Source organism: Nerophis ophidion, linkage group LG04 (genome assembly GCF_033978795.1).
Source record: "Nerophis ophidion isolate RoL-2023_Sa linkage group LG04, RoL_Noph_v1.0, whole genome shotgun sequence".
Taxonomy (NCBI): domain Eukaryota; kingdom Metazoa; phylum Chordata; class Actinopteri; order Syngnathiformes; family Syngnathidae; genus Nerophis; species Nerophis ophidion.
The window spans coordinates 63559701-63572495 of NC_084614.1; the positions used below are offsets into that span (position 1 = coordinate 63559701).

At 39.6% G+C, this 12795-nt stretch overlaps 2 protein-coding genes across 2 annotated transcripts in view; one reads left to right on the forward strand and one right to left on the reverse strand.

Moving 5' to 3' along the window:
• The window catches only part of LOC133551709 (RNA-binding protein 4B-like), a 54296-nt gene that overhangs the window by 28580 nt on the left and 12921 nt on the right, over positions 1-12795 (reverse strand). Inside the window, exon 10 of the transcript XR_009806555.1 lies at positions 1935-2012. The gene's annotated coding sequence lies outside the window, so the exon portion shown is untranslated. The remainder of the gene's footprint in view (positions 1-1934; positions 2013-12795) is intronic.
• The window catches only part of LOC133551710 (phosphatidylinositol-binding clathrin assembly protein-like), a 40700-nt gene that overhangs the window by 23526 nt on the left and 4379 nt on the right, over positions 1-12795 (forward strand). The window contains exons 7-17 of the mRNA XM_061898706.1: positions 903-1009; positions 5230-5315; positions 8369-8435; positions 8531-8664; positions 8736-8833; positions 8911-9024; positions 9101-9131; positions 9201-9342; positions 11043-11066; positions 11132-11188; positions 11269-11388. Of these exons, the coding sequence (XP_061754690.1) occupies positions 903-1009; positions 5230-5315; positions 8369-8435; positions 8531-8664; positions 8736-8833; positions 8911-9024; positions 9101-9131; positions 9201-9342; positions 11043-11066; positions 11132-11188; positions 11269-11388 (980 nt within the window). The remainder of the gene's footprint in view (positions 1-902; positions 1010-5229; positions 5316-8368; positions 8436-8530; positions 8665-8735; positions 8834-8910; positions 9025-9100; positions 9132-9200; positions 9343-11042; positions 11067-11131; positions 11189-11268; positions 11389-12795) is intronic.

Consider the following 12795-nt stretch of genomic DNA (forward strand, 5'->3'; position numbering starts at 1 on the left):
TTAAAAAAAAACACAAAAAAAACCCATTATATTTTTAGCAAACGTTGGACCAGTAGCGACATGTTTTATGAAAGGCTAATGTTGTGGTTAATTTAGCAACAAAAACACATCAGGGGATTTCACAAACACCTTTGTTACATGCTGCGGGTCAGAGGAACATCAACATATGCATTTCAAAATATGGGAAATTTCCTGGGAAAAATTGTAAAAATATGGGATTTGTCTAAATCACAATAACTCACCATCTACTTAATTTTTTAACAGTTAATGGATTTAATACATTTTAAAGTTTCCTCGTGGAGAACCCTGAAATATTGCAAATATTTAAATAAAAACTATTCTGGGCTGGGGAGACATTTACAAGCTGGCTGACATCATTTCTTTTTGGATGTTATATTAAGTATGAGAATGTGTGAGCTACTGCCTGTTCTTATTTAATTATATACTAAGTCTCATATTTGTCAAATTATTTACAAAAAGTTTGGATTTTTGGTAAAGATATATTTTCTGTCGTTTTCATGCCCATCAATCTCTGTCGCGTTGTTGTTTGATTGAATCAGGAAACATAAACATTTCTGGCTTTTTTAATGAGCCCACGTTCCAAGTCTTGTTGAGGCTTGTCATCGCTGCAGTAACAAAAACAATTACTATCTGCTTTGTTAATTATTTATTCAGTAAATACTGGTATCATATGTGTCCATATTGTATTTGCTGATGTAGTACCGTTGGAGTTATATTAACAAAATATTGATGTACGTCAAAATTCCAAATATCGTTGCCGATAAATTTGTCAATCTCATACACAGCCCCTCCGGTACAGGTGTACCTATTTTTATTTTTTTTTGCGCTCTACTGTAGTGCTGACATCAGCAGTTAATTTGATAATGCTTTGTCCCACACAGAGAAATACTTTGACATGAAGAAGCAGCAGTGTAAAGAGGCGCTGGAGATCTACAAGACTTTTCTCAACAGGATGACCAAACTGTCAGAATTCCTCAAAGTGGCCGAGGTAACCTTTTTGGGGGCCGGGAGCGGAGAAAGGTAGGGAATCTTGAGCGAATCTCAACAGGCTGCTTCCATAAGAAAGGAAAAATATGTTAAGGAAATCCAGGGAAGCCAGTTCAGATTTGCTCCAGATCGTTTTCCTGGAGAGTCAGAAAGACACTGGCATAGAGCGCCCACTGGAGGGCGCGCTTAAGCGCTACACCTTGCATGCTCTTTTATTCTACCTGTCTCCTACTTTACACTTTTCTCTCTATTTTTAGTTAGTCAGTCCTGCTTTTCCCATTTTTTTTATTTTTGGAAGAAGGTTTGGGGTGCAGCCGCAGCTCAAGGCAAAATGGCCGATTGACGCGCAGACTAACGTTGACTTACCTTCAACGTGTGTCATGTCATGTGTCCCTCCCTTCCTCTTTTTTTCAAGTCAACATTAGTTGATGACCTGTTGTCTCGCCTTGCTTGATCATTTTAACTCTCTCTATGTGTGTGTGTGTGTACTTATTAGTGTGCCTGCTCATGTATTCTTGTATACATATAGCTGTTTGTAAGTGTGTGTATGTGCATTCCCTCCTCCTGTGTTGTCTTTTATTTGTTCCAGCCTCTGCATGGAGTAATGAATGCTTGGGTTTGATTCTTCTTTCTCCCTCCTCTTCCTCTTCCACACACCTTTTCCCTCCCTCTTATTTTTTGTTGTTAAAAGTGTTTTTTTGCTTTAATCATATTTTTTGTTACTACATTTGTTTATTTCCCTCCCTATCCCCTCCTCCTCCTTCCTCCTTTTTTGTGACAACAGCGAGTTGGGATAGATCAGGGCGATCAGCCCCGATCTCACACAGGTCAGTCCATATATCTCATCTCAATCCGTCAATCAAATCAAGCAGCGTGTAGAAATCCATTCGATCTATTCCCATAATGCTTCCCCGTTCCCTACTCACCCTACAGACCTGCCCACACTGCCGCTGGCCCTCTCTTCTTTTTCGCTCTCTTCGTTTGTCCTCCTTTACATCACAACTCTAGAGAAAGCACAAAAAGGCAGAAGACAATTTACACAGGGATGTGCACACTCAGTCCTTTCAAAACAATTACTTTGTTGGTTTGAAGCAACATTTATCAAGGGTCCTAATACACCATATGGACTAAGGTGTTGCGACAACTGGGCCATTAAAGATACAGTAAGTCAAAAGGTAAATGGAGTCTGGATGGGCAAGTTAAAATTGTAAACTTAGTACAATAATAAAATAACTTATGTACTCAACACAACAGACAGCATTTGAGTTTGGAATATTCAAGTTATGTGGAAAAAGCAGTCCAAATAAGTCTTTATGCACCTGTCTATTTTCTAAACTACTTGTGGGTCAAGGTTTAGTTGGAGTTGGGCTACTGGACTGGTCCCCTGGTCATCAGTAACATGGTACAAATAGACAATAATTCACACTAATGTATTGTAGAGTCCCCATTTAACAAGATTAGAGATGGGTACCTTTCACATTGGATACGATACGATACAACTTTCCGGTATCAGCAAATTGATACTGGACTGGTACAAATTTTGGTACTTTTAAGTGAGTTCATGTGGTATTCCATCCATCCATCCATTTTGTACCGCTTGTCCTTTTGGGGTTGCTGGAGCCAATCTCAGCTGCATTCGGGCTGAAGACAGGTACACCCTGGACAAGTCGCCACCTCATTGCAGGACCGAGTTCACGTGGTAGTAAATGTTAATTTGTTTAATAATTATTTTTTTTTTTTTAAATTATTATTCAACATTTAACATGAGCTGATAATGATACCTCTGCTGTCAAATTGTTATATATTGTTTCTTTTAACATTTCTGTTGTTGTTGGGGTCTTGCTGTAGTCTTTCGGCATTAGGTTGAATGGGCCAGTTTTGTCTTTTGTTGAGCTCTACACAGTGTTTATACTGCAAGTATTGTACTTAATTATTACATATTAGCTGGTTAATTTTAATCTTAATTGTAGTGTTAATCATCAAATTTGGAGGTGTTGAAATTGCCATGTAAAATTGCTCATGTTAATCAGTAGCATTGTTTATGGCATATTCAATCAGCATCGAGCTAGCACATTTAGAAAGGGTTGTGTTTTGTTGGCATGAACAATTAGCTAGAGGCAGTCTAGTACGAATACACCTGCCTGTCGCGACGTCACGTGCAACGAACGTATTGAAATATGGTACCATTTTTGAATCGGTACTTGTTAGTGCGGATGGAATTTGCTTGGCACCTATAAAAGTACCAAATTAGGTACCCATTCTTACTTAACATGCATGTTATGTATAAGCAAAAGTTCCCATAGAATAAATAACAATAGTTATTACTGTTAAAACGTTTTTAAAAATATGTAGTTTTATATTTAGGGTGGTTCCAAACGATTTCACCTAGAGCAAGCAAAAAGGGGTGCACCATTATCCAAAGTTTCCAATTTTTATTTGCTTGTGGCACATTGTATTAAAAGACGTACTCACTATCAAGGAAATCATTAAATGCTATAAGGAAAACAAGGCGTCATGTTGCAACAAACGGTATACATTTTCATGTTATGTTTGTGCCGTGATTGCCGAGAATATCTTGACCTACACTGGAAGGGTTTAAGCATGTTCAGATTTTTTTTAAAAACCCACCTGGAAACATTGTGAAACTGTCATTCATCCAGTATTGAGCCATGCTGACACTTAAGGGCCACCGTAGTGGTTTGCCCTTTTCTGACAATGCAGCAATGAATCAAAACACAACCTAAACAATTAATTCCATTTATGCCACACTGCATCACTCTGACTAATTACAGTACATGGAACATTATTGTAAATGATTAAGATTTAATTTTTTCCACTTTGACCACCGTATAACCGGTCAAATGGTCACTGATGTGCGAGCTGACTGTTCTAGATCCTCCCAAAGTGATTTGTCAGAGCTAATCAGCAATAAAAGGTACACAAATAAGTCACAAAGTCATAAAGATAATGAAAAACATATATAGAATGCTCAAATCTTTATACATTTCATAATCGCAAATTTACATTTTCAGATAAAGTTACTAATATAAAAAACATTTACATTAAAATGTAGTATTACGTTTTCAAGTATTTTATTGATTATGTCTCAATACTTTTGCCCATATGGTGTATTACAAATCTCTAACAGGGTTTATTACATATGTCAGGAATATTCTGTTTTTTTAGATCTTTTTTTAAATTGTTAAAACAAAATTTGTTGAAACACTTTTATTCCCACGTTTGTCATTTTTAAGAAAAATCCCTTTGCATTAGCTGTGGGGAGAGCAGCGAATGGTTTTAATGAAGTAGGTTTCTGCAATTATGACTTGGACAGGTGTACATAATGTCCTTATCAGCACTACATATCATGCAGAAAGCCCATTTTCTTTGATTTTTTAAACTCAATTAGGATGCAATAAAGCTCTTTTGCAAGACACTTGTCATGTTTGTAGTGCTTATAAAGACCTTATATGCGCCTATTCAACCACACGTCTTTACTGAGCACTAGTGTCTGTTATTTTTTTGTTACTTTTACACTTTTACACAGCATATTATCTGGAGAAAGGATTCCGTGTTATTTGTCTTTCCTCCCCTTTATACAATAAGTATATGATGATTCTTTTCTTTGCCTGTTGTGTGTGCATTGTGTTAAGTGAAAAAAAAAATCTGGATGAATAAGTCTGTATCACATGATGTAGTTGAAACGAAGAAGCCATGTTTAGCTTTGTTTAACAGTCCAAACTGCTGACTGGTCGCTTATTAATGTGTATTACCGACTTTACACCAGATGTTTTTATTTCACTGAGTTAACTTCCTTGGCTTCCAACTCAGTCCAAATTAAAGTGATTTGCCATATAATCGACAGTGGAATCCATGGGGTTAACACCCTAATTTCCTGGGTTGTGATTTACGTGGTGTTTGTGTTTATAGAAGGACTTTGGTCTGCATGGGTGGAGCCTGTTAGCTGGATTAGATGTGTGCTCCTGCATGATCGCGCTGATCTGTGCATGCCCAGTCAACCAAACCTGATGAAACCAACCACAACAAAAACAAACATGAGCTGTCGTAGAAGTAGATATGTGTAGTTGATGGAATTTGGGGGAGGGAGGGGGGTGAATTTGCTGCTTTTATTTTTTGTGGATGTGACAGGACAATGAGATAAAAAGGAAGCAAAAATGTCCCCTAATCTTTCAACTTTAACCCCTAACCCCTCCTCTTCAGGCCCCAAGCTCACTCCTGGAAGCTCTGGAGCAGCATTTAGCCTCTCTGGAGGGCAGGAAGCTCAAAGACCTCTCTATTGCCAGCAGGTACGTTCACAAGTCAACCTTTTATGCTACAAAATAAAAATTGTTGACTTTTCCCAATATAAGACCAGAGGTAAGACCATAAACACAGACAAAATGGTGTGGCAGTGATGTCAAACCAGTACAGTACATAGCAAAAACCCCAAAACCAGTGAGGTTGACACGTATAAATCGTAAATAAAAACAAAATACAATGATTTGCAAATCCTTATCAACTTATATTAAATTCAATAGACTGCAAAGACAAGATACTTAATGTTTGAACTGGTAAACTTTGTTATTTTTTGCAAATATTAGCTCATTTGGAATTTGATGCATGCAACATGTTTCAGAAAAACCGGCACAAGTGGCAAAAAAGTTGAGGAATGCTCATCAAACACTTATATAGAACATCCCACCGGGGAACAGGCTAATTGGGAACAGGTGGGTGCCATGATTGGGTATAAAAGCAGCTTCCATGAAATGCTCAGTCATTCACAACAACGATGGGGCGAGGGTCACCACTTTGTGAACAAATGCGTGGGCAAATTGTCAGTTTAAAGGCCAACTGCCGACCACGCAGTCTGATATTTTATATATCAATGATGAAATCTTAACATTGCAACATTGTCGGTTTAGTTTACTAAATTGCAATTTCAAATTTCCAGCGGTGGTAGCGGACATGTTCTTCCAGCCCGATCCAAGCTATAAGTAGTCTGCTTTAATCGCATAATTACACAGTATTCTGGACATCTGTGTTGCTGAATCTTTTGCAATTTGTTCAATTAATAATGGAGAAGTCAAAGAAGAGAAGATGTAAGTGGGAAACGGTGTATTGCAGCTGCCTTTAGCAACACAAATACAGCCGGTGTTTCCATGTTTACATTCCCGAAGGTGAAGCTTTACTATGGAACAGAGCGGTCAAGCGAACATGGTTCCCGACCACATGTCAACCGGCAGGTTTCGGTGAGTAAATTGTGCTAATAAACCGGCTCTTACCGTAGACATGAGCAGAGCTTGCATCCTCCTGCAGCTGCGGACTATTACTTCCTCCCACCTGAGACACTGGCGGTCACCACACCCGTGGCCACACCCCTCCGACTTTCAGGTACCATATAATCTCACTAAAACATTAGTAACACAATAAGCAGATAAGGGATTTTCCAGAATTATCCTAGTAAATGTGTCTAGTAACATCTGAATAACTCCCACTGCCCTTGCATTTTTTTTTTGTTGTAGTCCTAAAGTCTCACTATTCTCATCAAAGAATAATTCATCCACGCTCAAAATAATGGGGAAATCGTCGCTTTCTCGGTCCGAATCGCTCTCGCTGCTGGTGGCTATGATTGTAAACAATGTGAGGATGTGAAGAGCTCCACAACCGGTGACGTCACGCGCACATCGTCTGCTACTTCCGGTACAGGCAAGGCTTTTAAATGAGCGACCAAAAGTTGCAAACTTTATCGTCGATGTTCTCGACTAAATCCTTTCAGCAAATATATGGCAATATTGCGACATGATCAAGTATGACACATATAATGGACCTGCTATCCCCGTTTAAATAAGAAAATCTCATTTCAGTAGGCTTTTAAGAACAACATTTCTCAACAAGCTTTTATGGATTTCACCATCTACGGTCCGTAATATCATTAAAAGGTTCAAAGAATATGGAGAAATCACTGCACATAAGCGATGATAATACGGACCTTCGATCCCTCAAGCGGTTCTGCATCAAAAAACGACATTAATGTGTCAAGGATATCACCACATGAGCTCAGGAACAGTTCAGAAAATTACTGTCAGTAACTACAGTTCGTCGCTACTCTGTAGCAAAGCGAAAGCCATTTATCAACAACACTCAAAAACACTGCCATCTTCGCTGGGTCCGAGGTCATCTAAAGATGGACAGATGCAAAGTGGACAAGTGTTCTGTGGTCTGACGAGTCCACATTTCAAATTGTTTTTGGAAACTGTGGACGTTGTGTCCTCCAGACCAGAGAGGAAAAGAACCATCCGGATAGTTTTAGGCGCAAAGTTCGAAAGCCAGCATCTGTGATGTTATGTGGGGGCATTGGTTCCCAATGCATAGGTAATTTACACATCTGTGAAGGCACCATTAATGCTGAAAGGTACATACAGGTTTTGGAGCAACATATGTTGCCATCCAAGCAACGTTATCATGGACGCTCCTGCTTATTTCAGCAAGACAATGCCAAGCCACATGTTACAACAGCGTGGCTTCATAGTAAAAGAGTGCGGGTACTTGACTGGCCTGCTTGTAGTCCAGACCTGTCTGCGCTTTTACGCTTCATATGGCAGACAGGTCTGGACTACAAGCAGAATACCACAACGGAGACCCCGGACTATTGAACAACTTAAGCTGTATATCAAGCAAGAATGGAAATAATTCCACCTGAAAAGCTTCCAAAATTGGTCTCCTCAGTTCCCAAACGTTTACTGAGTGTTGTTAAAAAGAAAGGCCATGTAACAGTGGAAAAAATGCCCATGTGCCAACTTTTTTGCAATGTATTGCTGCCATTAAATTTTAAGTTAATGATTATTTGCTAAAAAAATTTAGTTTCTCTGTTCAAACATTAAATATATTTTCTTTGCAGTCCATTCAATTGAATATAAGTTGAAAAAGATTTGCAAATCATTGTATTCTGTTTTTATTATGTGTTCGGGGAAAAAATAGCGGTGACAAATTCAATATTTAAATTGAAAAAAGGTTCATTTTCAAAAGATAAATTATGATACTTTTGGAAAGAGCGGACACGGTTTCATTTGCTTTCTGGAATGTCTCCACAAACCAGCATCTTGCAAACCGTCTCAAAAAAACAAAGTTATACATTTTGCAAGATGTATACCAAAGCATATCTAATGCATATTATCTGGTCGACAAGGACATGTTTAAAATGTAAATTCAAATCATCATAGGTCTTTTTTGAGGCTTTTTTGATTTAGAGAGAAAAAAAATCCATTGAACTTCTAATAGAACAACTGTTTACCCAACAGTTCTCTGCACAACGTGTTCGTATGTGTGTTACCATAAGATCCAGTGTGTTTTCTCTCTCTAGCACTGGAATCTCCCTCAGCCGAATGGACGACAAGACGGAGATGGATCATAGACTGCAGCAACACAAGGCAAGATGTGAAGACATCTTTACCCTCCCACTCACTGATTTCCATGTATACAAATAGATATAAAAACACCCCCCTGAACACTACTGTGCATGCAGGAGGACGGTCATAAGGTGATCGACATCCAGACGCCCAATGTGTCCCCCAGTACACAGTCGGTGGGCAGTGCCAACAGCAGCGGAGGGGCTACAGACCTCTTCTCTAACTCCCCCCTTGTGCCAGTGAACAACTAGTGAGTGCAACATCTTTACTAAACCCTCAGAAGAACATAAACCCTTGTGATCTTCCTGTACTCTTCTACAGTGTGCCAAATCTGACCAGTGAGCTGTTCACCTTGCAGCCTACCTTCACCCCCCTACAGACCACACACACTGTGCCCAACAACCCCAACGCCTGGGGAGGTACATGCCTGCAGAAAATATGCAAAAAACAACAACTGATCTCTCCTCCTGTAATTACGGTGAATTTTGCATGTCAGGTGATCTCCTCAAGCCAGTGACACACACTCAGATTCTTAGCCCCGGAGCCCCATTGCACTCTGGAAAGATGCTTCACAGTGATTTGGACTCTTCATTAGCCAACCTCGTCGGGAGTGAGTATTCAAACAGATGGCGTTGAAAAGTGCATGTTTCCTTGCAAATGATTGTATGTTGCTTTACTCCTTTTAGACTTGCAGTTTGGTGGTACACCAGCTAAAAGGTAAGGTCGAGACTCAATTTCCAATTTTTTTTTTAAATCATATGGAATCCTAATGTTTATGTGTATCAGGCCTGAGCTTCAGTGGAGTCAGCTGGTGGAGAAGAAGCCGACGGCGGGCAGCGGCTGGCAGACAAAAACCATGTGCACCAGCACAAACTGGACTCACTCAGCCCATCCCATGGCCCCCGCGCCCATGCCCGTCCCTCAGATGGTAACACTGAGGGACTTACATCAGGGGTGTCCAAAGTCTGGCTAGGGAGGCATTTGCAGCCCGCAGCTCAAATTGTGTTGGCCGCAGCATATTGCTGAAATAAAATCAAACCAAAAAACTGTAAAATTTTAGGAAGAGCAAAAATATGTAATATAATGAGAAACCACTGAAATTCTGACACTTTAATAACAATGTTTTTTACCGCAAAGATTTCTTAAACTATATAAATTGTCTTTGTTTTTAGATTTTTTTTTTTTTTTTACAATTAAAAAAACAGATCACAATGGTCCGCCGCATGCTTTGACTTTTCAGTATGCGGCCCTCGCTGGACATAGTATTATGAAATCGATAAATACATTTTGTTGTCAGGTAAATCTTTTATTTATTCTTTTTCACACAGTAGCGCCTAAAAATCGGTGCCTCAAAAGTAGATCTGGCGTTTATCCGAATGTGCCTTATTCATATATATTATAAGGGGTGGCGTAACGCAGATGGTACATCGGCCTTGCCAGCAACTTGACGGTTCCAGGTTCGATTCCTACCTCTGCTATCCTAGTCACGTTTGTTGTGTCCTTGCGCAAGACAATTCACCCTAGCTTCTGATGGGTCGTGGTTAGCGCCTTGCATGGCAGCTTTCCGCCATCAGCGTGTGAATGTGTATATGAATGGGTCCATCCATCCATTTTCTACCAGGTGTCCCTTTCGGGTCGCTGGAGTCTATCTTAGCTGCATTCGGGCGGAAAGCGGGCTACACCCTGGACAAGTCGCCACCTTATCGCAGGGCCAACACAGATAGACAACATTCACACTCACATTCACACACTAGGGCCAATTTAGTGTTGCCAATCAACCTATCCCCAGGTGCATGTGTTTGGAGGTGGGAGGAAGCCGTAGTACCCGGAGGGAACCCACGCAGTCACGGGGAGAACAGGCAAACTCCACACAAAAAGATCCTGAGCCCGGGACTACTCAGGACCTTCGTATTGTGAGGCAAATGCACTAACCCCACCGTGCTGCTGATGTGTGAATGGGTGAATATGGAAATATTGTCAAAGCGCTTTGAGTAATTGAAAGTAGAAAAATGCTCTACAGGTATAATCTATTCACCATTTATACACAGTCAGGTGTCACACCCTCAGAATATTACCCTTACACACAAGACATGTCCAGGCTCAGTTCTAACATGAAAAAGCTAAAACAATTGCCGGGTTGATTTTTTCGACCTAATGTATTTCGGTATTGTTTCTAAAGTACAGTGACATAGGAAAAACGCCTTTGGGCAGTGGCCCTCATCACACAGGTAGTTACACATAACTAAGTAATAAATAGTATTAGCACAGGTGTGTGTGTTTTCATATAGCGAGATGACATCCTGCTTCTGTTACTATCAATATTGCAACTATGCTTGCCCATGTTTTTTGCAAACAGCACCAAGATGAGAAAAAGACAGCTTTTACTGGCTGTGAGAAAGGGGCTTTTGCTCATTTCTACTCTTTTGTCTTTTTCTACAATATTCCACTCATATTTTATCCACGTATGTTACCAATTTCATACCAATTGACAGTTGGGCGAAAAAGTAATTATGGAGACAAGAGTGAGTGACACATTAAAAAAAAGGGTAAAACTTCATTCAGTTCATCTTTGTGAATTCAATAATTGATGACTAAAATGTTCTGTTCTTTCTCTCTCGGTCGCCAAAGAATGGAGTGATCTACACTGGCTACGTAAGTACTTTACTATTCTTTATTTCACTATTTTCTATGTTATGACTTACTGGGTCTCAATGCAGGCTCCAGCTCCAGTAGCTTTTCCTATGACGACCCCCCAAGTGCCTGTCTATGGAATGGTAAAAAGTCCTCTGCTTATGAATGAGTTCTGTATTAGACTTTATATATGTTAAATTCAACCTTCTATATCCTGTCCCAGCTCCCCCCTCAGATGAGTCATCAGATGGGGGGTGTTCCCATGATGCCCCCACAGCCTGTCATGTACAACCAGCCGGTCCTTAGACCCACCAATCCCTTTGGACCCATACCGGGGACACAGGTATCAAAACACAAACACTCACCTACCATTCTGTACCCTAATGGGTGGACCCTTTCAGAACCAAAAACATCTCAAAATACAGTTTAGTCAACAAGGCAGAATTCCAGGCAGTTTTAAGTGAAAGCGCATCACCTTAAGAAAAAAAAAAAAAAAAAGAACATAAGAAGTGCCATCCATCCATCCATTTCCCACCGCTTATTATTCTCTTTGGGGTCACAGGGGGCGCTGGTGCCTATCTCCGCTACAATCGGGCGAAAGTCGCCACCTCATCGCAGGAACATAAAAAGTGTTAAATAAAAATTGCTAATATCATTGTGTACCGTAAAAGCTCCAATTAACACATTTATTCACTTATTTTCCAACTCCTTATCACCTATTTGTGCGTTACAAAAAAAAACAAGTGCTAATTAGCGCCATGTCAAAACACATTTTTTAAATTACCGATTAAAATGCCACCAAGTAGAGTGCAAACCTTTGCCATGGTGGTTTTCTCCCTAAAAGTTCATGCAAGATGATATAAAACAAGCAACATTGCTACAAACGCTAAAATCTTCAGAGATTTGTTTGGTATATTTGTGATTTAGCAGGCTACTTCCTGGTTCATCAAACTGACAAAGTTATGAATTGACCATTGTGAATCAACACAAATTTGTAGTCGTCCATATACACATACATAAAATGTGTACATATCTCCCCCGCATTTATTTCTGTGATGATGTCCGACAACGAAGAATGAGCCGCTGCCAATGAAAAAGAACTTGCAGCTGCCAACAAAGAAATAGCCACCGCCACAACAAAGAAATAGCTGCCGCCAACAAAGAAGAAATAGCCGCCATAACAAAGAAATAGCCGCCGCCAACAAAGAAGAAATAGTCGCCAGACCAAAGTAGCCACCACCAAAAAAGAAGAAAAAGCCACAACCACACAAGAATAACTAGCCCCTCCAACAAAAAGAAATAGCCGCCATAGACAGTAAATAGCCACCAATGAAGAAGAACCAGCCGACAATAAAGAAGAATTCAACTCAAATATTAGCATCAAACAGTCTAACACAAACAGATTATGTGAAGTTTTTTCATTAGGTTTTCAAAATAAACAGTAATAATGAAGTTACATGTATATAAATAAATGAGAATATTGTTCAGTAGTCTCATTAATTCTAATTTGAGCTATTTGTTCAGTCTATAAATATTTTACACGTAAATAGTTTATGTATTTATATTTGTTTTCTTATCTTTAAAAACTGGTAATTTTTGTGTAGTTGATAAAAGTGAAATTTTATTCAAAAGAACTATGGTTAGCACTTTCATTTCATCCAGGGAAACTTGTATGATGACGCTGCCCCTTTTGGAATCGGAATCGAAAATCCTTAGGAATAGGAATCAAAACTTGAATCGGAATTGTTTA